At 34.1% G+C, this 26,156-nt stretch overlaps 1 protein-coding gene across 6 annotated transcripts in view; it reads right to left on the bottom strand.

The window, feature by feature from the left end:
- LOC134695720 (protein furry homolog-like) overlaps positions 1–26,156 on the bottom strand; it is a 399,195-nt gene that overhangs the window by 263,975 nt on the left and 109,064 nt on the right. For all 6 annotated transcript variants that reach the window (XM_063557102.1, XM_063557101.1, XM_063557100.1 and 3 more), the window contains exons 19-25: positions 19,821–19,939; positions 17,634–17,813; positions 16,450–16,548; positions 12,711–12,970; positions 12,041–12,217; positions 9,565–9,729; positions 1,309–1,458 (exon numbers count right to left, since the gene is read on the bottom strand). In XM_063557102.1, coding sequence (XP_063413172.1) covers positions 1,309–1,458; positions 9,565–9,729; positions 12,041–12,217; positions 12,711–12,970; positions 16,450–16,548; positions 17,634–17,813; positions 19,821–19,939 — 1,150 coding nt within the window. The remainder of the gene's footprint in view (positions 1–1,308; positions 1,459–9,564; positions 9,730–12,040; positions 12,218–12,710; positions 12,971–16,449; positions 16,549–17,633; positions 17,814–19,820; positions 19,940–26,156) is intronic.

Here is a 26,156-nt window from a genome sequence, read left to right as displayed (position 1 = left end):
GCTCTGCAGGATGCAGCTTTATACGACCGCAGAAGTCTAACCCGAACAGTTGGAGGAAGTATGGACACAACATTCAAGCTTAATACATCTCTGAATTTGGATTGCGATCAAATTTTTGACATAATATGAGTTTCTGACACAAAACAAATGTCAAGATCTTACAAGTCTATTGCGTAATGTTGTGCAATTAAAGATTTCTACTTTTAACTTTTCAAAAATTTTAAATTTGAGAAATTTGAAAAACAAGAATGTGTCCTCAGTACACGAATGCCCCACTCGCACTATCATTTTCTATGTTCAGTGGACCGTGACATTGGGATAAAAACTCTAATTTGGCATTAAATTTAGAAAGATCATATCATAGGGAACATGTGTACTAAGTTTGAAGTTGATTGGACTTCAACTTCATCAAAAACTACCTTGACCAAAAACTTTAACCTGAAGCAGGACAGACAGACGAGCGGACAAACGGAGGAACGGACGCACAGACCAGAAAACATAATGCCCCTCTACTATCGTAGGTGGGGCATAAAAATAAATTGAAAACAACTACCACCCGTCTTTTTAGCACTTAGTCCAAAACAGTATATTTCTTTATACGTAATATACAAGTAGGATAAGGGAGGTAAATCAGAACATATCCAACATTGTATGTTAAATGTTTTAGAATTACCTCCCTTACAGCACTTTTAAAATGTCTTAATTGTCCATTGACCAGAAATACCTAGTTTTTCACCTTTTTTGTCCCTAATTCTGAAACATTTTGAGCCATAACCTCCCAAAGTCAATACTTTTTGGCCCTCAATTCCTAGACTGTTTGCCAAATAACCCCTTAAAATAAATCCCAACCTTCTACATATGGTATTAAACATTGTGGTACAATATCAGAACAATTGAAATACAACTTTTTGCTGAAACTAGATAAATGCTGTTTTTGGCCCTTTTGGGCCCATAATTCCTAAACCTTTGAGACCACCCCCAAAATCAATCCCAAATTCTTTTTGTGGTTATAAACATTGTGTTAAAATTTTATTGATTTCTTTTTACTTGTTCAAAAGTTATTATTCAGAAACAATCTGTATTTGGACGACCCTGACGACGACGCTGACGAAGACGACGATGAAGACGTGATACCAATTTATGACCAATATTTTTTTTTAAATTTGGGGTTGTATAACAACCACTGAACAACACCCTCCAGACTTAGGACAGGTGATTACAAATGCAGTGGGTTTAATAGGTTGAACCAGCTCCAACCATTCACTTACATATTCAAAATATGCTACAATCTTTTATATACAAATTTACCTCATTGCAAATGTTTTTTGTGAGGCAATCAATTCAAACACATGAGCCAGCTGTACACGAATGATGTCCTTTTTTCTTCTTCTTTTAATATTCTCCTGTTTTCTCTCCACTGCTTCTTTTAAATAAGGAACCAGTTCTTCCACTAGATCTCTGTCAAAAGACAAATATTTTATTTTAATTCTTTGTTATTATAATATCTTTAATTTTAATCAAACTTTACTGTCAGAAAAAATAACTAGAGGCTCTCAAGAGCCTGTGTCGCTCACCTGTTACTGTATTTACTGATGTCGGTCATCTTGGTTGGTAGGTGGGGTCATTAGACACTTTTTTTAAATAGATACCATAGTGATGATTGTGGCCACATTTAGTTTAATATGGCCCATAGTTTTAGAAAAGAAATGTTTTGAACAAGTTACAAAAATGACGAAATTTTTTTCAAAATTGACTATAAAGGGCAATAACTCCTTAAGGGGTTGACTGACAATTTTGGTCATGTTGACTTATTTGTAGGTTTTACTTTGTTGAACATTATTGCTGTTTACAGTTTATCTCTATCTATTATAGTATTTAAGATAATAACCAAAAACTGCAAAATTTCCTTAAAATAACCAATTCAGGGGCAGCAACCTAACAACGGGTTGTCCGATTCATCTGAAAATTCTTGATAGATCTTGACCTGATTAACAATTTTACCCCATGTCAGATTTGCTCTAAATGTTTTGGTTTCAAAGATATAAGCCAAAATATACATTTTACCCCTGTGTTCTATTTTTAGCCATGGCGGCCATCTTGGTTGGATGGCCAGGTCACCGCCCACCGGACACATTTTTTAAACTAGATACCTCAAGGATGATTGTGGCCAAGTTTGGTTAAATTTGGCCCAGTAGTTTCAGAGGAGAAGATTTTTGTAAAAGTTTACGGACGACGGACGACGGACGCCAAGTGATGAGAAAAGATCACTTGACCTTTCAGGTCAGGTGAGCTAAAAATGAATCTGCATGATACTGCCCAAATGATGGCAATTCAAAACCTAACCTGCAAAATGAATGTCAACTCTTTATTCTTGCATTTTTCTCAAAAAGCAGCTAAAATCTTTCTTTATGATAAGACATGCCAGAATTGATTTTGGTTAATACTCATTTTCAAAATTTACCTGCTGTTAGAGCCACTTTTTTTTAATTTTTTATTTTTGATTTATCTAATTTTCCCTTAGATCACCTTAGTACATCCTTAAATTGATATAAAGAAGGGATATGGTGAACAAGATCTTAAAACATGTATTACTGTGACGTGTCATAGAATGTCTGACAATTTATATCACTACGACATTTATAAAAAGGGACAATAATAGGACACTTAGAGATGTAAGTTAAAACTTAGCAGTGTGAAATAGCATAAAAGGACAAAAATTGTATGTTTATATGTACCACATATGAAGGCATATGACATGCAGAACGCATGGTATTTCCTCAATAAGATTGTATTATGATATGAGAAAATCTTGTCACTCCCCGATTTAAATTTGATAAAACAAGAATGTGTCCTCAGTACACGAATGCCCAACTCGCATAATCATTTTCTATGTTCAGTGGACCGTGAAATTGGGGTAAAATCTCTAATTTGGCATTAAAATTAGAAAGATTATATCATAGGCAACATGTGTACTAAGTTTGAAGTCCATTGGACTTCAACTTCATCAAAAACTACCTTGACCAAAAACTTTAACCTGAGGCGGGACAGACGGACGGATGGACGAACGAACGGACGAACGGACGCACGGACCAGAAAACATAATGCCCCTCTACTATCGTAGGTGGTATCGTAGGTGGGGCATAAAAATACACAGAACAAAAAGAAATGCAATTGGAAAACATACTTCCCTTTCATCAGAGACATATATATTTATCTTACCTCCTATACATTTCTAGGAATATGATTGGTTAAAAGCGACCTCGTGGTGACATGTATTTTCCATATTAGGTTAGTAGGGAGGCTGAGGGCTTATTTCAATACATGATTAGTAGTGGATTTATGACTTAGGCACAGTTTGATTTTTTAAAAGTATTGAAAGTTCTGTTGAATGTTGTTATATCAAGGTTGTTGATAACAGATATTTATCGTTTCTAAGTTTTTTTAGTGCAGACCAATTGAAGAAGGTTATCAAAATTGAACACTTGAACACTTTAATACAGAAATGAGAAGCAGTGCTTCCAAAACGGTCATATATTCTGGTCATTTGTATAATGTCCGGTAAAAGACCGGCTGGGCAAAGCATGAAATGGTCATCTACTTTTTAGTTTTCAAGGCTTTTTCTGTCATTTTAATATAATTCACGATCTTTTTGACCCAACCGTTTGCCTTTAACCACCACACATTTCCAATCATAAAAGTGACATGATGATTAATTACTATCAAAACAACCCCTACTTCAATACTAATTTAATCATGCATTCTTCATTTCTTCAAAAATGCTAAAATTATCATTGATACCTTTATCTAATGTTCATTTCAAGTATTTTGTTGAAGAAATAACTTGGAAAGAGCTTCTTCACTCAATCATGCTTTGTAAATGTACACGGATTTTACATGTCCGTATATTGTCTATGTTCTACCATTATCAAGTCAACTTCCGGTTTTAAAACAAAAGTTAAATTTTTGACAATGTCATTTTGCACAAGGAAAGAGACTAAAGGCAGATAGGAGCACGCTGATATGCACACTTTGAATGATGCACTGCAATTTAACAGTTTACATCTGAACATCAAATTCATATCAAAGTAAAATTTTAAATCATTTTTTTTAATCTAATGTCAATCATTTGAATGGCCATCTGATTACCATAATTGCCTTTTGTAACTAAGTCTTTAGGGATTAAAATCGAGATCAGATATAAAATGTCCAGCTGGCTCAAATATTTTTTGGAAGCCCTGATAAGAAAATGTGTTATGATAGCAAATAAGACCACTTTAGTCTAAATTCAACAAATAAAGATAGTCCGTAAGATAAATTCTTTAAATAGTGTGCTAGTGACCTAATATGATATATACAGGGTCAGTAAATTCCATATGGGGTTCGAGAGTTCGCTCTCACCCCATATGGAATTTACTGACCCTGTATATATCATATTAGGTCACTAACATCCATATGGAATTTACTGACCCTGTATATATCATATTAGGTCACTAACATCCATATGGAATTTACTAACCCTGTTTTTATCATATTAGGTCACTAACATCCATATGGAATTTACTAACCCTGTATATATCATATTAGGTCACTAACATCCATATGGAATTTACTAACCCTGTATATATCATATTAGGTCACTAACATCCATATGGAATTTACTGACCCTGTATATATCATATTAGATCACTAACATCAATATGGAATTTACTGACCCTGTATATATCATATTAGGTCACTAACATCCATATGGAATTTACTAACCCTGTTTTTATCATATTAGGTCACTAACATCCATATGGAATTTACTGACCCTGTATATATCATATTAGGTCACTAACACACTATGTAACTAATAATATCGGCTTTTATTAATCTAAATTGATAATTGGACTCCATGTAACACATTAATTAAAACAGCAAGAATTAATACCAGTTTATGAAACAATCTGCATAAATGGTTAGTATTATACTATAGAGTAATGTCATTGTTTGTTGCTCGATTTTGGTAAATCAAAGCGCTGTAAGCACTGTAGGCAGTTAACCAAAAAACAAGGCAAACATAATTATGAAAACTGTGGCAATGTTGCTTCAATTTTTTTTTTAAAGATTTAAAAGCACAACCATTAAACATTCATATATAATTGTACATTTATGTTCATTTAATGAATTAAACATTAAGGCAAATAATTCATATTTTATCAAGGTTTTCAATAGCAACGCACATGACCACGAATGGTTATGAGTCTTTAATGAGTCAGCAGTGGTACAAATTTGCAATGATTGCGGTTCTTCTACTTGATCGTAATTGTTCATATTAGTTGACTGTTAGTAGTTCAAGTTGACTTAAGTACAAGCTTGTAAAAGAATGAATAGACTTGCTTCCCTGGAAACAAAAACTGAGTTTGTGTTGTACAGTACAAAAGTTATGAGACACAAATCAGACAAATGTTTACTACTACAGGGATCAATGGTCGCCTGTAAGAACTGTGACGCCTGTATATGACACGGAAACCAGGCGTTAAAATCATACTTTATCCTCAGGCGGCATTGCAGTGTTTACAAAATGCATGTCCAGGCGTCAACCAGGTGTCAACCAGGCGTAAACTAGGCGTAACTAAGGCGTAAACCAGGCGTAAAATTAGGCGTAATATTTAAATGAGTACGCCTGGTTCACAAAAAAATAGGCGTAATATGCAAATGAGTACACCTGGTCAATAAATAAACCAGGCGTCATATCTTTACATAATACTACACTTATTTTAGTTCAGTGTATTAACCTTACTGTGTACTTTTGTGTATTTGATACAAACTTCTGTGCTGTTGCTTTTATTTCTTATTGTTTGACAAAAAACTTGAAATATTAACCATTGAAGAAGCTTATATAGAAATAGATACATTTTATGCAGACAATGGCTCAAATAAGTTTAAGTTTAAATAAGAATTATGACAATATTTTTTTCTTGAAATAAAATTAGAATTTTAACAAAGTTGATTTTGAAAATTATTGTCATTTGATCTAAAATATAAATGATAATACATGTTTTGTACTGCAATTGAACTTAAAGTAAAAGATTTTAATGTTATTATCCAAGGATAAAGGTTTTGGGATTTCAAAAATTCTGATAGAACATAATACTTAATAACTTAGTCATACTCACATTATTATTATTAAACCCTGTATTACTACATTGTACTTTCCTTTTATTTCACAATTTTCATTTATTTATTTGATTCAGTATTTTCAATTTCAGATTCTTCCAAAAAGCACAAAACAAGCAAATTATCCCTGAATATATGAAGCTGCCATGTGTCCAACTCTTGCAAACTTAAACCGAAGTGCAAAATTTTGAAAAAAAAATCCCATGATCCTCTAAACAAAGCATTATGGGTATTTTTATTTACGCCTGTAAGAAAACTTACGCCTTGCTTATTTCAATTTACGTCAGGTGTACTGCTTTTTTCTACGCCCGTAAGGACTAAAAATTTACATTTCTGCTCCCTTACGCTTGGATCTAGACACATAACTACCACTTACGCCTGGTTTACGCCTTATTTCCAGGCGTAATACGCCTTGTAATTTTGTACGGGCGAGGTCTGACTGATAAATGTAAATGACTCCCACCTTCACCCCAAGTCCATGATGTCTAAGTTTGTAATAAAATGACAGGTGTTAGGGTTTAGCAAAGTGATATGCATATGTGTCGCCTATGAGATTGACCTTGTATGTCATTCAATCTTTTTTGAAATGACAAACAGGAATGAATATGGTTTAGGCGTTGGTATCTCAATCTTTTACAAGTTCTCAAAACACACACAAGAGGGTGTGGGGTGACCCTAGGGACTACCACTAATTTTCATTTGATTTTTTATATTGTCCCATACATGAATATATGGTTTATTGGTGGGGATCTCGTTGTTATCAAGTTTTCAAACAGGAGGGGGTGGGGGACCCCAGTGACTTCCCCTTTATTTAATTTGATTTGTTATATTGTCCAATACATGAACAAATATGGTTGAGGAGTGGGGATCTCATCTGTTTCTAAGTTATCAAACAGGAGTGGGTAGGGTGATCCTAAGGACTCTCCCTATATTTCATTTGATTAGTTCTCATACATGAATATATTTGGTTTAATCTAAAGGTGGGGATCTCGACTGTTTCCAATTTCTCAATCAGGTGACTGCAGGGACTCCCCCTACATTTCATTTAAGTTAGAGTTGTGGATCCCAACTGTTTCAAAGTTCTTAAACATGAGGGGTAGGGTGACCACAGGGACCTTCCTTATATTTCATTTTGGTCTGTTGTGGATAGTTGTCTCATTGGCAATCATACCACATCTTTTTTTTTATATAAGAAACTTCCAGCTATTTTAACTGACCTATCAAAACTGAGAAGAAAAAAATACCCCTTGAAATTGCAGTAATATGTTTAACTTGAAAAACATTTAACATGCATTACCAACATTTATCACTGATTAAAAAAAATTAAACTGTTAGATAAACTGTTACCACTGTCACATTGTATTGGATTTTGACACTATAATTGATGTACAAAATATTTTCTGCTTTTTCATCTTTTATATATATATTTGAGACTACTTTGTTATAGTAGTCTCAGCATATATCTTTTGGTTTTCAATTCTAGTGTTTATATTTATTCACCATGCATAGATGTATTTTGTCACCTGTCTGGATTTTCTAGTCTAAAATAGCCAAAACCCGGGATTACCCTTATCTGCTTCCGTAATTGGATCCGATATTGTAATCTCGCGGCAGCCATTTTATTTTCAATGTTGTTTTTGACAGAGAGTGAGATACGATTTAACTCGGATTTACTCATTATTAATCGGCGATTTTCTGTATAAAGCTAGCGGTTGAACAAATTGAACATCGCTCTCATGAATGGTAATGATAAAAATAAGTTTGAGTCCGAGATCGTTTATTGATCTTTATTAGGAAACTTTGGTAAAAATGTTTGCAAAGTTATTTTTTTATTTTCTTTCAAGGCCCGTCGGGCATGTAGGGCGTAGCTAGTAATCAAGTAGAGAGTCCGACTGCAAAATTGGAAGGTCCCAGACCTGGGACCACCACTAATTTGAAACCTTGCGTTAAAATTGAAAAGATACGAAATTTTCATTTTCTGATTCAGAATTGCCGCCAACAGCGTGATCAGTTGAACTTATATAATAGACTACTGACGTATACATATGTATTGACGACAAACAATATTCCTACGACTTTTGCAATTTGGGAAATCTTAACTACTTGTCTTTAGAGATTTTCGGCGATTAAATATTTCATACATTTGTTCTTCGACATCTTAGCCAAAAGCTCAGGGGAGAATAAACTACATAAGGATTTCTAATGTGCTTTACTTCCTATGTGCAACTTCAAAACTTTTGGGAAAATCGACGATCATTTAAGGTTTTTCTGGTCAGATTTTTTGTAATCCAGAATGAAAAGTATGAAAAAACTGTCCAATAAGTTATAAATAATATAGAAGCCAGCTAGATGAAAACAATGGCACATATTTCAGCATTTATTGGGTAGCACACAAATCCAGGGTGCTGGCATAAGGCAGCTAAACTGCCTAAAAAAACAACGTATTAATTCCAATTTGTTTTAAAAAAAAATCGACCTTCTACCCTATCCTTTTTCATTATCTTCATTTTTTTTTAATTCCAGCTCCTACCCTTCCTTTTTTTAGAAGAATCCTGTAAATCAACTTATAAAACTAGGAGTCGCTCACCTTGGTCTATGTGAATATTAAACAAAGGAAGCAGATGGATTCATGACAAAATTGTGTTTGGTGATGGTGATATGTTTGTACATCTTACTTTACTGAACATTCTTACTGCTTACAATTATCACTATCTATAATGAACTTGGCCCAGTAGTTTCTGTGGAAAATGTTACCGGTAGTAAAAATTTACAAATTTTATGAAAATTGTTTAAAATTGACTATAAAGGACAATAACTCCTTAGGGGTTTCAATTGACCATTTTGGTCATGTTGACTTATTTGTAAATCTTACTTTGCTGAACATTATTGCTGTTTACAGTTTATCTCTATCTATAATACCGGGGTAATATTCAAGATAATAACCAAAAACAGCAAAATTTCCTTAAAATTACCAATTATGGAACAGCAACCCAACAATGGGTTGTCCGATTAAGGATTTTTTTAGCTTGCATTGCTGTGTGGGTTTTTGGTTTATTGTTGAAGCCCCTTTGGCAATCTATTGTTGCTAATATCTATGCCATTTGGTCTCTGTTGGATAGTTGCCTTATTGTCAATCATCTCCTTATAATTCAGTTATTTCATGTTCCTAGTGTTTCTAATGCAAGGGAACTGTTTTTCATACAACATGAGAAAATGTGAAGCAAAAATGTCAAGCATAAAGCTGTCACTAGTCTTTCATGTCAGTAATTTAACTTAGCAGATTTAAGCATACCTTACCAGTGTGTTAACTTTTTAAAATAAATAGGAAAATGACAGATAGAATATGAAATAAAGAGCTCACACTGACCATTAGACAAAATTGAGCTAATAACAAGGATAACTCACTTGAACACAGCAGGATTTGTGTAGCCTAAGCCATTTACTATTGTGTCCCTCATATCTGATATTTCACATTTCAGTAAGGGTACAATCAGGTGAAAGAGGCCAGATGCTGTTGTACCATTCTGTCTGTTGTCAGCCTTGTCTGAGGAAGTACTTTCTGGTGATGATCTATAAGACAAGCAACTCTGTGAAAAATAACACTCAAATATTGTCTTAATATACAGTTTGATATGTTAGCCTTTAAACTGCTATTAATCTTTATCTCATAGCCTGTTTTTTCAGAATTTCATTATTGGAACATTTAATTTTAAACTGATGGTCCCTAAAAACATAACATATTTTACACATATTTCACACAATATTTTAGAGAGCAAAATGTTCACTGTAAACACTGATTCAAACATTAAAAGTTGATTTCTGACAAAACAAGAATGTGTCTAAAGTACAAGGATGCCCCACTGGCACTATCCTTTTCCATGTTCCATGGACCGTGAAATTGGGGTAAAAAGTCTAATTTGTCTTTAAAATTAGAAAGATCATTTCATAGGGAACATATGTACTAAGTTTTAAGTTGATTGGACTTCAGCTTCATCAAAACTACCTTGACCAAAAACTTTAACCTGAAACTCCCACTTTCATTTTCTATGTTCAGTGGACCGTAAAATTTGAGTCAAAAGTCTAATTTAGCTTTAAAATTAAATAGATCATATCAAAAGCAACAAGTGTACTAAGTTTCAAGTTGATTGGACTACAGCTTCACCAAAAACTACCTTGACCAAAAACTTTAATCTGAACAGACACACAGACAAACGAACGGACAGACGGACGAATGGTACAACGAACGGAGCCACAGACCAGAAAACATAATGCCCCTCTTCTATCTTAGGTGGGGCATAAAACATCAATATGGTTCCTATCAAAAAAATTTAACTGGAAAATGACAAATCAAAATTTTTAAACTGGAAATGACAAATCGAAATTTATTAACTGAGATTTGACAATGTTTATATTAAGGCCTTCTGATATACATGTTTTCTTAAACTAAACAAATTCAAAACAAGAGGCTGTCACAACGACAGCAAACCGGATTTATTAGCATTTATTTGTGTCCTGGCAATATCACAAGAACCATTACTGATGATTGGTGAAAGTGAAAATCGGCAATATCAAATTTGACCTCTATATTGTCATCAGTATCAACATATTAAAATTTGAAAAGCTTAGATTGAATGGTTAGTGAGTAAATGCAACAACGTGAATGGAAACAACATTTTACGATCTTTCAAGAACCATTACTCCTAAACGGTAAAAGTCAAAATAGTCATTATTGAACTTGACCTCTATTTTGTCATCAGTAACTACATATTAAAATTTGAAAAGCTTTGGTTGAATGGTTCATGAGAAAATGCACGGACACGAATGGAAACACCATTTTTCAATCTTTCAAGAACCATAACTCCTGAACGGTAAAAGTAAAAATAGTCATTATTAAACTTGACCTCCATTTAGTCATCAGTAACAACATATTAAAATTTGGGAAGCTTTGGTAGAACAGTTCATGCGTAAATGCACGGAACTGACTGGTAACACCATTTTACGATCTTTCAAGAACCATAACTACTGAACGGTAAAAGTCAAAATCATCATTATTGAACTTGACCTCTATTTTGTCATCAGTAACAACATATTAGAATTTGAAAAGCTTTGGTTGAATGGTTCATGAGAAAATGCACGGACACCACTGGAAACACCATTTTTCAATCTTTCAAGAACCATAACTCCTGAACGGTAAAAGTCAAAATAGTCATTATTGAAGTTGACCTCCATTTTTTCACCAGTAACAACATATTAAAATTTGGGAAGCTTTGGTAGAACAGTTCATGCGTAAATGCACGGACACGACTGGAAACGCCATTTTTCAATCTTTCAAGAACCCTAACTCCTGAACGGTAAAAGTCAAAATCGCAATTATTGAACTTGACCTTCATTTAGTTGTCAGTAACAACATATTTAAATTTTAAAAGCTTTGGTTGAACGGTTCATGAGTTAATGCACGGACAACATTTGACTGCTGCCCGCCTGCCTAACCGCCCGCCCGCCCGCCCGCCCGCCCGCCCGCAGAGCATCCCCAAATCAATAACCGACAGTTTTTGTCACAAAAATCCGGTTAAAAATGCAAATATCAATGCTTAAATTTATGTCAGAAATCAAATTATTATGATATATAATTCATTGTTATATTAAACAGATTGATATTGTACAACTATTAAACATACAGTTTTGTGAATCTGTGGAAAACATTCATTTGGTATGCAATAGTATGTGCATCTTTTTCTTTATATATACATGAAATAACAAACTATAGAATCTCCTTATAAATTCATATATGATGGTACAACTGCCCAAGGGGAAGGTTGTTGAATTCACATTCAAAATTAAACATTCTTTTTGTCTTTTTGTAGTGTTTCAGGTGACTTACGCAGGGTCTGGTGATGAACATCTAAGAGGAGCTATAACATTTCTCTGTGCTATAGCACAAGCCAAAATGACATAATTCTGCCATAACTGCATGTGAAGATCTTTCTCTGATGTAGGTTTCTTACTGGAAGTTCCTGATCGTAGAAGTGAAGAAGCCCTGTACTCACTCATAATGGTACTGAAAAAAAGTATATTTCATTTATTTCTAAGCTATCCCACACTAATTACAGAACAGTAAATATCTACATTGATATTCTGATTTTCATGGAATTAATAACATTTATTAGAAATGACTTCTTGACTTCACTGATGAACATAATTTACCCACAATGTTAACTTGTTTATCAACATCCATATTCTTGATGTTACTATTTAAATACTAGTCAGGAAATCAAATTGTTATTATTTCAAACTTCCTCAGATAGTACCCTAGAGAACAGGCACCTTCAAAAATTAGGTATAGTACAACATATAGTTTAATGCATTTAATTTTGTCCCAAGTCAGGATTTTCTAGCTACATTGGTTGCTGTTTTCTACTCTTTAGTCATTTTGTGATCTCTTGGACACTATCCTGGTTTCCATTCTCTATCCTTCCTTCTGGTTTCCTTTCTTATTGAATCTTAATATCAATACAGGAACCAAGGTAAACAATTGAGCAGGGTATACTTACGTTGGGTCGACCAATGGAAACAAACAATGCAATCTAGAATAAACAATTGGCCAAGCAGCTCCAACAGCATGGGGACACATGGTCATTCCATAATCATAAGACACAAATGTAGCCAGACAACGGTTCCAGGGATCTACTTTGGCAAACATTGGTGTTGAATGTTCCTCCAGTTTACGGTCATGGGATGTTGGATTCCAAACAGAGGCTGATCTATCAATGATCCATGCAAGATCAATGTTGGCAGAGGTTAAAATAATTGGCTGAAAAATGTAATACCACATTTTCATTTTCTGTATGCATGTTATGTACAAGTTGTTATTTTTTTTATATCTCTGGCATACTTGATAAACAAGAATATGTCCATAGAACACAGATGCCCCACTCAAACTATTATTTTATATATTCAATGGACTGTGAAATTAGGGTCAAAACTCTAATTTGGTTTTAAAATTAGAAAGATCATATCATAGGGAACAAAAATTAGTTTTCTTGTTACAATAGTTTTACATTGTCATTTCAGGGCCTTCATAGCTGACTATGCGTAAAGGGCTTTGCTCATTCGTGAAGGCCATAAGATGACCTACCTTGACCAAAAACTTTAACCTGAAGCTGGACAGACAGACAAACAGACGGGCGAACGAACAAACAAACAGATGCACAGACTGCATGGTTGCAGAGACTGAAAAACATAATCCCCATAAAGGGGCAAAAAATATGGACACCCAGTCTTTGATTGACCCATCACTGCCATATTTGCTTCAGTCATATACACTAATACAAAGTTTATATAAGGACAGTAAAATTCTTTTTTAAGGAACATACAATCTGGTATAGGCAACAACATAATTAGAAACTAACCAAATCTGGGGTCCTTTTTTCATCTTTATTTCAACGAGGACACAGCTTTAATATTACTCTCATGACTCTTGTCATATGCTGACAATGCTTTTGAAAATTAATTATTCATACTTGAAAGTGAAAGTTCAGTTTTAATTGATTGTTATAAGCTTAATCTATGCCATTGCAGTCAGAAATAAAACTTTTGAGATAACTTGTTTTGCAAACCGTGTTTACTCTAAATAAAGTTTCTTTATCCTTGACCTGAATGTTCTATTTAGAATCTGAAGGGGGTGACACAATACAGTACAATTGGGGTGTTCTTATTACTTTATTATTCTTGTTAGAATTCTTACTAAAAAAGAAAGTATAGAAAGAAAACTATGAACCTGCAGCTATCATGTTGCTCAATTTCTAGTTTCCTGAGTAAAGTTTTGATGAATAGTTTATCTTTTATCTATTTTTAACTTAGGTCTTTACTCCTTGGAACTTTTGTCCCCTGTTTTTCATGTCTTAGTACTGATAAATCCATGCATCTCAGTTACAACGATATAGCTTTATAACCAGATGCTCCGCAGGGCACAGCTTTATACGACCGCAGAGGTTGAACCCTGAACGGTTGGGTCAAGTATAGACACAACATTCAAGCTGAATTCAGCTCTAAATTTGGATTGTGATTAAATAGTTGACACAGCATAGGTTTCTGATACAGAATGAATGTGGTCTAATGATCTTAAAAAAAATTGTTTTGCCTTTGAGCAATTCACTATGTTGTTGAACATTAATCCTCTCAAAAAAATGTTTGAAGAAATTTTCTTTTTATCTATGAAATCTGAAATGAGAAAAATTTTGAATCCTGATTTGGACCAACTTGAAAACTGGGACCATAATCAAAAATCTAAGTACAGGTTTAGATTCAGAATATCAAAGAAGCCCAAGGATTCAATTTTTGTAAAAATCAAACTAAGTTTAATTTTGGACCCTTTGGACCTTAATGTAGACCAATTTAAAAACGGGACCAAAAATTAAGAATCTACTTACACAGTTAGATTCGGCATATCAAAGAACCCCACTTATTCAATTTTTGATAAACGAATAAAATTGAAAAAGGAAATGGTGAATATGTCAAAGCGACAACCACCCGACCATAGAGCAAACAACAGCCGAAGGCAACCAATGGGTCTTTAATGTAGCGATAATTTCTGCACCCGTAGGTGTCCTTCAGCTGGCCCCTAAAATATGCATACAGGGGTTAAAAATTTTTGTTACAGCTAACTAGCCCAGGACTTTTTGGCAGGTGGTTTTTACTAGCCCTGTTTCAAGAACTGCAAGCCCATCAAAACCAACCTGCTAGCCCAAGTATCACTTACAAATCACTAAGGGTGTGCTGCATAAGACGCTGGGAATGTGTGTCATTTTTAGAAAGGGCATTTGTACATAGTCTCTGGCTTTTCATCCTCAACAACCGACCTTGCCCACGGGAATCTTTCATCACAGGCACTTGTTTCTATCCATTGGAAGAACCACTATCAACGTATATTTGTAAATATACGTTGATAGTGGTTCTTCCAATGGATAGAAACAAGTGCCTGTGTCTTTCATTCCATGTCGCTTGTCCCAATCGTACTTTCTATTTTCTTTAGATGTATCAGCCTCATTAGAATCCCCTTCATTTGCCGATTTTCGCTTTGAACTTGAAGTTGATGAAGTTTCTGCGCTTTCCGTAGTAAAATATGTTGATATATTTTGTTGCATTGACATAGTTTCGTGCTCCCTGCTTAACAGCTTAAACAGTTGTCCGACAAGAGTCTAGACGGATCAATACCTATCAATATATTATACCCCCCCCGGTACCGTTAATTTAAAAACTCGACAGAACCAATGAAAAATATCCCCGTTATAATATATAACGAGAAATCGATTTTGAAAGTACAATAACTGCGATCAATACATGATACCAGGCCACCCGGAGTTATTTGTTCTATTTTTAAAACATGTTACTGTGCATGAGGTGAGGACCTGTACAAACCAGTTCAAATTCTTGGAATCCTGGATGACGTAATTGAATCTGATTGGCTAAGACAAAAAAGTGATGAAGGGATTTTCCACTTTCTATTTTAGACACGCCAAGATTTTTTTGTTACTAGTCCGTCGGGCACACTGGGTTATAAGTTTTGGTTGCCCAAGACGTAAATGTCTAGTCCCTGGCGTCGGGCTAGTGGATTTTTTAACCCCTGTGCATAATAGTACAGTGATAATGGACGTCATACTAAACTCCGAATTATACACAAGAAACTAAAATTTAAAATCATACAAGACTAAAAGAAGTTTAGTTTTGGACCCTTTGGGCCCCTTATTCCTAAACTGTTGGGACCAAAACTTCCAAAATCAATCCCAACCTTCCTTTTATGGTCATAAACCTTGTGTTTAAATTTCATGGATTTCTATTTACTTATACTAAAGTTATGGTGCGAAAACAAAGAAAAATGCTGATAAGGGCCCCTTTTTGGCCCCTAATTCCTAAACAGTTATAACCAAAATTCCCAAAATCAATCCCAACCTGCCTTTTGTGGTCATAAACCTTGTGTCAAAATTTCATAGATTTCCATTTACTTAAACTAAAGTTATAGTGTGAAAACCAAGAAAATGCTTATTGGGCCCTTTTTGGCCCCTAATTCCTAAACTGTGGGGACCAAAACTTACAAAATCAATCCAAACCTTCCCTTTATGGTCATAAACCTTGTGTTTAAATTTCATAGATTTCTATTTACTTAAACTAAAGTTATAGTGCAAAAACCAAAAGTATTCGTACGACGACAATGACACAACGACGACGACGCCAACATGATACCAATATTCGACCAAAAAATTAAAAATTTTCCGGTCGTATAAAAACTGGTACCTTTTCTGTAGCAGGTAATGATGGTAACAGTTTCCTCACCACTTCAGGACAAGCCTTGTCAATAACCTCTAACAGACAAGGTTCATGACTGTTTACTCCCTGTAACAATAAAGTACATATCATTAGGGCACACTAGCTAAGCTATCATGATAGTTCAAGGTTCATGACTGTTTACTCCCTGTAACAATAAAGTACATATCATTAGGGCATACTAGCTAAGCTATCATGATAGTTCAAGGTTCATGACTGTTTACTCCCTGTAACAATAAAGTACATATCATTAGGGCACATTAGCTAAGCTATCATGATAGTTCAAGGTTCATGACTGTTTACTCCCTGTAACAATAAAGTACATATCATTAGGGCACATTAGCTAAGCTATCATGATAGTTCAAGGTTCATGACTGTTTACTCCCTGTACCAATAAAGTACATATCATTAGGGCACACTAGCTAAGCTATCATGATAGTTCAAGGTTCATGCCTGTTTACTCCCTGTAACAATAAAGTACATATCATTAGGGCACATTAGCTAAGCTATCATGATAGTTCAAGGTTCATGACTGTTTACTCCCTGTAACAATAAAGTACATATCATTAGGGCACACTAGCTAAGCTATCATGATAGTTCAAGGTTCATGACTGTTTACTCCCTGTAACAATAAAGTACATATCATTAGGGCATACTAGCTAAGCTATCATGATAGTTCAAGGTTCATGACTGTTTACTCCCTGTACCAATAAAGTACATATCATTAGGGCATACTAGCTAAGCTATCATGATAGTTCAAGGTTCATGACTGTTTACTCCCTGTAACAATAAAGTACATATCATTAGGGCACATTAGCTAAGCTATCATGATAGTTCAAGGTTCATGACTGTTTACTCCCTGTAACAATAAAGTACATATCATTAGGGCACACTAGCTAAGCTATCATGATAGTTCAAGGTTCATGACTGTTTACTCCCTGTAACAATAAAGTACATATCATTAGGGCACACTAGCTAAGCTATCATGATACTTCTTGCATCTGAAAAACTTACAAATAAAACTTAATGTTGATCAATGAACATTGAAAACAAGGTTACCAACCTATCAATGATTCTAAACCAGTTTCATATAAACTATATCAGATGTACATGTGTACTGTAGTGGGCTGTAACTAATTGTCATTTTTACTAACCTGAACAGCACTGGCAAAAAATATATTCCTAACTTCTTTCAGCAAATGTAAAGCTAGTTTCCTGGTAACAACCCTGTTACTACAAAGTAAGACAATAGCCAAGCCTTCAACTTCATGTAATACGCCAAGATTGGATGGTTCCAATCGATTCACTACAATATTATCTGTTGGCTGTTTTTCCTAAAAATGCAATTTTTTTTAATCACTCTTATGTTCTTTGCTTTACCCTTATTGATTAGATTTATCAAGATAGCAGAAAAAGTAAACATGTCATGAATATTCAAATTTATATTTCTGTAAATTAAAATGAATGTACTTCTGTTAACTGTGGTTTAAGATTCTTGTTGATGAAAATTTTAAAAGTCTATCATTTTTCATATGGGCCAGAACATACTTCTGTGCCCCTAAAGGGAAATTATAAAAACTATATGTAATCCCCAATTATGTTTGGTGTAAATGCAAAAAATTCTGTACTTATAAATATTAAATGCTAACACTTAATAAATAATTCAAAGGAACTATAATAATGGAAAATACTGTTAAAACTTCTTAAATCCAAAAGAAAAGATCTAAGCTGTCTAAACATTGAATTGGAAAGAATTACAAATGAGGTTCCCAGCTGTATATAAATGTTAAGTAGAGTCTATATAGATGACGTTCTTTCACTAAACAATTCAAAATTTGGTGACTATGTGGATCGCATCTATCCCATCGAATTGGAGATAAAGGATACTACAGATACAGTTAAGTCGGCTTCATATCTTGACTTACATCTAAAAATTGACAATCAGGGTCGGTTGAAGACAAAACTTTACGACAAAAGAGATGATTTCAGCTTTCCAATTGTGAACTTTCCATTTCTAAGTAGCAACATTCCAGCAGCACCTGCATACGGGGTATATATCTCCCAATTGATACGATATTCCCGTGCTTGCATTTCCTATCATGATTTTCTTGATAGAGGGTTACTGCTCACAAGGAAGCTATTAAACCAAGAGTTCCAAATGGTGAAGTTGAAATCATCCCTTCGTAAATTTTACGGACGCCATCACGTTTTTGGTTGACCGTTATGGAATAACCGTTTCACAAATGATATCGGATATGTTCCTTACGTCGTAACTACAATCCCCTTCCCTTTCATGAATTTGACCTACCGAATTAGACTATTTACCGGATTTGTAATCACATAAGCAACACGACGGGTGCCGCATGTGGAGCGGGATCTGCTTACCCTTCCGGAGCACCTGAGATCACCCCTAGTTTTTGGTGGGGTTCGTGTTGTTTATTCTTTAGTTTATTATGTTGTGTCATGTGTACTATTGTTTTTCTGTTTGTCTTTTTCATTTTTAGCCATGGCGTTGTCAGTTTGTTTTAGATTTATGAGTTTGACTGTCCCTTTGGAATCTTTCGTCTCTCTTCTACTAGAGACAGGGAAGAATTACAAATGAGGTTCCCAGCTGTATACAATGTTGCCGTCAAATCAACAGTTGACCAGGCGTAACTAAGGAGAGACCCACCATTTTGAATTGATGAATCAACAAATGTTCGATTACTACTATATAATCGAAAATAAAACAACCCCTACCTCGAAATTGACGTTTAAATGTAATTTTATCCGAATTTGAAGTGTACAGGTAACGTTAGAACCTCCAGTTTGTAAGTTTTCATTTGTATGACGTCACGTTTAGCCATGACGTCTTTGTGCCAAAATCTTTCATAAAGTTTCGCGGATTTTTTTTTTATTTGACAAATTTAGACATTTTTTCAAGTTTTATCGTATTTTTTCTTTTTGTAATGCATTAGAATCGGAATAACAGTACTGTAGTTGAAGAGTTGCCACCATCAATTTTGATTTGACGGTGGCAAATCTCCGTTTTACTGTCTCTGCTACGCGTCGCCAGTAAAACTGCATTTGCGACCGTCAAATCTACAATTGACGGTGGCAACTCTTCAACTACAGTACTGTTATTCCTTAAGTAGAGTCTACTAGAGACAGGGAAGAATTACAAATGAGGTTCCCAGCTGTATACAATGTTAAGTAGAGTCTACTAGAGACAGGAAAGAATTACAAATGAGGTTCCCAGTTGTATACAATGTTAAGTAGAGTCTACTAGGGAGGGTTTTTTATGCTATAAGTTGAAAGAAGAATTTTGAACTGAGGCTTAATTTGTAGATTATAAGATTTACTTTATGTGAGTTGACATTAGATTTCCACTGAACAAGTAACTGCATGATGAGTCGTATTGTACTGTCTAGAATCTGTGTCTGTGTATCAGCTATGTCTTTTTGAACAAACAATACAAAGCCTAAAACAAATAAAAAACTATTGTTGCATAAGACTTTCCTTGTCTATTCTCCATATAATTTTCCATACAAATACAGGAAGTTAGGAATATGTTATACCAGTGCTGTTCAGGTTTGTAAACAGGATAACTAGTAACTGCACAGCTTAAATATATTTTACAACCAATCAGGGACCATAACTCCTTAACAACTAAACTTAATCCCTACATGAAATACCAAAATAAACCTACATTTTTACAACAACACATTAAAAAATAAACGGGAAATGTGTCCGTGGAACACAGATGGTGCCCCAGCTTGCATGTAATGTATAATAAAAGGACATAACTCGAGAACTGTAAAAGTGACTACACCCAAATTTGTACTGGATCTGATTTTTGTGGTAATAAGCATTGTTTATAAGTTTCATAACATTTAGTTGAGGTAAACTTAGTCTTGTTAATTGAAACAAAATTTAGCAAATTTTCTGTTTGTAAACATCATAACTCTAGAACGGTAAAAGTGACACATCCAAATTTCCTACTTGATTTGTGTCTTGTGGTAATTAGCATTGTGCATAAGTTTCATAACATTTGGTCAAGGCAGACTAAAGTAAGAGAATAGAAACCAATATTTCAGCATTTTGATTTGATAATGTAAACAAAATTTGACAATTTTTTCCATTTGTAAAGGGGCACAACTCTAAAAGTGAAAGTGGTGCCACCAAAATTCAAATAGGATCCGTGTTTAGTAGTTATTAGTATTGTGTATAAATTTCATAACATTTGGTTGAGCCAAACTAAAGTTGAAGAAGGGAAAAGAAAAATTCAGTAATTTTCCCATTTATAAAGGGGCATAACCAGGGGTCGAATTTAAGCTTTTTTGTGTACTTACCAGCCGGACCAGTGGACTGAAAACTCTACTGGTCCGGCTCCAAATCTACTGGTCCTGCAAAAATGACATTAATTTGACAAACACTAATATAAATGACAAATGTTTAATTTTATTTTGATGCTTTCGTTTACATAAGTTAGACAGTAACAATTAAAGGAATAGTCTTTATTCTGATTTTGATAAAGGCTTTGGTAATCTCAATGATTTTCTATATCAAAATCAGGATAAGGATAGAAAAAATATCAACATTGTCTTCCACGTCATCGCAATCCTCACGACGACCATAGGGTGCCTGACTAGGTTAGTCTGGAGCGCTGTCCAGAAATATTCCACATTTCAATAGCCAGGACCGGATCAAATGATGCCATATCTTCAGTGTGAAACATTGTGAATAAAAGATCTGATAAAACAGTTGGACGCAATTTTGATCGCCAATCATTCTTTACAAGTTCCAAAACCAATAACAACAACGAGTTTCATCTTTTTCCCATGATTTTTGGTATTTGCGTTTCCTTTGGTCACCTTCGCATACTTTATTTTGATCTTCCTATTGATTTTCAGTTATCTTATTTTTTTTGTGCAGCGGTTTAAATCATTTCATATTGTTGTGAAGGACGCTCACCCAAGATATTAATTAACTTGATCAATTGTAATACCCCGCAGTACCAAGTAATTGATTTCACAGGTAAATTGTTTTGTAAACAAACGGATATTGCAATGCAATCAGTGATTTTTATCGACAAATGTCTACTGGTCTGCCAGACCACCAGCTGACAAAATCTACTGGTCCAACGCAAATTTTACTAGTCCCGGACCACCAGACAAGTGCTAATTTCGACCCCAGGGCATAACTCTAGAATAGTAAATTTGAAGACGCTTTTCATACAATCTTTCGTCCCTCCCATTAAAATTTGAAATCTTTTGCTTTTTGAAAATGTCAACCTCAAAAAATTATCAGTAGACATTTTTGTTTAAAAAATTGATACGGACAAAGAAAAAGTCTGAGAAACACGAAATTGTTATGGAAAAATTCTGAAAAAAATGGAAGTCACCATTTTCTGTTATTGTTTTTGTGTCAAGAGGTAAAAAAAGGTAATTACCATCGAGTAATCACTGAAGGTGTTAAGTATTACCCTGTATATATGTTACAGAAAATAGGTGAAATGAGGAATTACTAGTAATCACTAAAATTTAGGGATAACATGTACAGTGTATGTAAAGTGCGGATCCTAAAATATCATTTTTACTGTATATGCCATAAATGTCTACTGTAGAATGATAAATAAACAGACGAACTTTTTTTAATTTTTGAAGAAAATCAAGAAAATTAGTTAAAATGTATATGTTCAGAAATACATAATACTAATAAAACAAAGTAAGAGATGCGAGCGGGGTTTTATCGCGCCTAAAGCCATCCAGTTGTTAAATATATACCAAAATAGGTGAATATTTAGGACATTTCACGAACAGATCGTGCAGGTGCTTTATAACTAACAAGTTAGATGTTGTTGCAGTAAAAAATATTCATTTTAATACAATTATTAAAGTTGTATAACGTAGAATATGTTTTGTCATTCAGTTTCTTCATATTTAACTAAATTCCACTATGATGATTTCGTAATGCTAGTCATGTTTACTGTCGAATAATGATACTATTCTTTCATTTTCACTGTGGAGCGAATCATTATTGATGTATATGCGGTGCATTTTCACTGTATAATTTTATTTTATTTTATCTATTACAGCTCATTTCTTTAAGCACGTAGAGCAAGACTTTAGTTGATTTGCTTGCTTTTTTTTTATTTGACAATCATTATGATAATAGTTATCAAAAGTACCAGGATAACACCCAATTTAATTCAAATATTAAAAATACAGGTTAAACTATGCCTATTCATATTGTTTAAAAATGTCAATCTTATTTACAAAGTTTGAATAAACAATTATACAAACAAAGCAAGCCAACCAAAGTTTTGCTTTACATGCATTAGGAAATTAGCTGTAAAGCCTTAATTTAGCCGACTTGCTCAAACAATAGATAAAGTAAGAGAAAGATTTGATCAAATTTAACTTACGGAGGAAAGTTTGGTTTTAAAACACTCTAATAAATTCAATAGAAATAACATTAATTTCAAATGTATTCCATTTAGTTTCTTATAAAGCGTATAGGGATCTTTATCCTTATTTTTTTTATCCATTTCCATGACATTTCACCACTAATGACGTACATCTTGATATAGATTGCACCTTTGTTTTCCCGTTTAAAAGGTTTTACACTGGAGCCCTTTATAACTTGCTGTTCGGTGTGAGCCAAGACTCCATGTTGAAGACCGTATTTTGACGTATAATGGTCTACTTTTATAAATTGTGACTCGGATGGAGAGTTGTCTCATTGTCACATACGACATCTTTATATGGCTCAAAAACGAAACGAGACGGGATAAAAAGGGATAAAAGAATCTACGCTACTTTTTTAATATATTTATAATGGGATTAATATGAGTCAAAATAGAGTAAAATAGTGGGTCGCATTTGGGTATAAGCGTCACGCCGGATTGCCGATTTTTTGCAAGCGTGACAGTCAAATGATTGTGTAGTGAAAAACGGGAAATGAAGTCTAGCGGGACACGGATAAAAATTAGAACTGCATAGTATAGGTAGCAATACACAGTTAGAAGTTTAATTTCGCATTATGGCCCCTGTGAATTTTTTAAATATGAAAGTTTTTGTACAATAAAATTGATTTTTAGATAATTGAAGAATAATATAGCCTTCTTAGTGGGTTTATATGAACATTTAGATTGATTTTAACATGTTTTATAGGCCATTTCAATGATTGACAGTCCGTATTTTCCTGTCCGTACCGTTCATAGGTCCATAAATTATTGTAGTGTTTATCAACAAAGATTTTGCGCTCGATCTTTTCAATTCAATTTTATGGAAAAACGAGCAGGAAGACATATGATTTTTTTTGGACCACTTGATAGATATAAACCTATGGATTCAGGAAAGGTATCACTGTAATTCATTGAAATTTTCCTTTAGACCAAATTTTGGAGACTTTTGTGACATGTTCACCCCCCTTTTTTGCTATATTTTGTATCTAAGAAATGCAGATTGTTGCCATGGTTACACCCAAAAGGGATTATATTTCACCCTTATGACCATTAGAAATTAAATCTATGGAAGATTCTCTTTCTACAAGTATATACATGCATAACACACATATAAAGCCTTCTTTGTTAGACAGGAGGGGAAAGGGGGTGTTTAAAAATTATGAGTGTCAATTTTAAGTTTTTTTCCTAACTGTGTATTGCTACCATAAGCGGGATACGGATACGGGAATCTGACAAAACAATGAGCTGAATACGGGAATCTGACAAAACAGTAAGCGGGATCCGGGATCAGTACCCCCCAATGAGACCCAAGAATAAGATATTTTTGTATATTCATCCTATTGTTGCAGTCATGCCTTGAAGAACAAATGTATCCGATGCATGCATTTTTTTTTATATTTTTGGTCCCTTTTTCAATTTTGTGGGGTCCAAATTTATAGACAAAAGTCCTTTAATATAGATATTTGGAATTCGTTGACATGCTGAATCTAACCGTGTATCTAGTTTGGGGATTGCTTTTGCCTAGTTGCTGAAATAGCCCACATAGAGTTCCAAAGGGTGTAAAATCAACAAAAATGAATTGTAGCATGCATTTCGCGTACAATAACCCAAATGTGCATGGTTTTACCTCTGCGGTAGTATCCATTCGCGGATCTACAATTTTTCATAAGTAGGGGCCCACTGACTGCCTAAGAGGGCCCGCTGCTGTCACCTTCCAGTGATTCCCTATATAAGTTAAAATCAAGGAGAAACGTAATCTGAAGAATACAATATGACATTTTGAGAATCGCTTTTGTTACAAGTTTGAAAAGCTATATATTTGATGAAGAATGAATGAGGAGTTTGTATTTCAATTTGAATACATGTTTCATAAATCCTAAAGTCATCAACTAAGGTTTTTTTCATTTGTTGCAAGTGCATTTATCACATAATTCTACAATGAAAATTCCTCGCATCTTTGAAAATTCTACATTAATAATGACTGCACTAACAGTGATAATTCATCGCATCTATAGTTAAAATGGATCGCTTTCAATAATCGATATGCTGTATTATGATGCTTTTATAACACTTATTTGAACTTTAATGCTATGTTTGTATATTATAAAGACATATCACAATGAAAATATGTTAAAACTTAACTTAAAATCCTTTAACTTGATATTTTCAAAACGTAAACAAATACAGTTTTCCCATGATCCTTTATTCTACAATAGACATACCCGCATATAACAGTAAAAATGAACTAGCTGGATTCGCACTTTATATACACTGATGTAAGTCCTGATGCACTTAGTAAATACATGTATATCCTGAATCTGCCCAGTTATGACTCTTTCAATATTCAGAATTTTTGAAAGCCCTGCTTATGATTTCAAGACAATTACCGCTTTTCTACCTTGCTCAAGTCAGTGTTTCTGAATTTCAAAAAAGTACTGTTATAAAGCATAATCAATAGTACTCTTGCATGTAACAAAACCCATCAACAATGACAATTACATTACCATCAAAATACCATTCTTCTTCTTCTACCCTAACATAACCACCTAGATTCTAAATAACATTATTTTTGCGATGGAATTGTTAAACTCCAAATACAAGTGTACATGTACAACAAAATTGTGTCGAATAAAATTGAAAATGGAAATGTGACAAAGAGACAACAACCCTACCAAGAGTTAAACAAAACAGCCACTGGCCACCAATGGGTTGGTGTTATCAATTTTTTTAAATAGTAAATAAAATTGAGAATGTAAATGGGGAATGTGTCAAAGAGACAACAACCCGACCAAATAAAAATACACAACAGCAGAAGGTCACCAGCAGGTCTTCAATGTAGCGTGAAATTCCCGCACCCAGGGGCGTCCTTCAGCTGGCCCCTAAACAAATATATATACTATTTCAGTGATAATGAATGCCATACGAATTTCCAAATTGTACACAAGAAACTAAAATTAAAATAATACAAGACTAACAAAGGCCAGAGGCTCCTGACTTGGGACAGGCGCAAAAATGTGGCGGGGTTAAACATGTTTGTGAGATCTCAACCCTCCCCCTATACCTCTAACCAATGTAGAAAAGTAAAGTCATAACAATACACACATTAAAATTCAGTTCAAGAGAAGTCCGAGTCTGATGTCAGAAGATGTAACCAAAGAAAATAAACAAAATGACAATAATACATAAATAACAACAGACTACTAGCAGTTAACTGACATGCCAGCTCCAG

The sequence above is a fragment of the Mytilus trossulus genome, chromosome 14 (assembly GCF_036588685.1).
Source record: "Mytilus trossulus isolate FHL-02 chromosome 14, PNRI_Mtr1.1.1.hap1, whole genome shotgun sequence".
NCBI classification, from domain to species: Eukaryota; Metazoa; Mollusca; class Bivalvia; order Mytilida; family Mytilidae; genus Mytilus; species Mytilus trossulus.
Note: the sequence above shows the minus strand (reverse complement) of the source record. Positions and strands in the feature narration are given on the sequence as shown.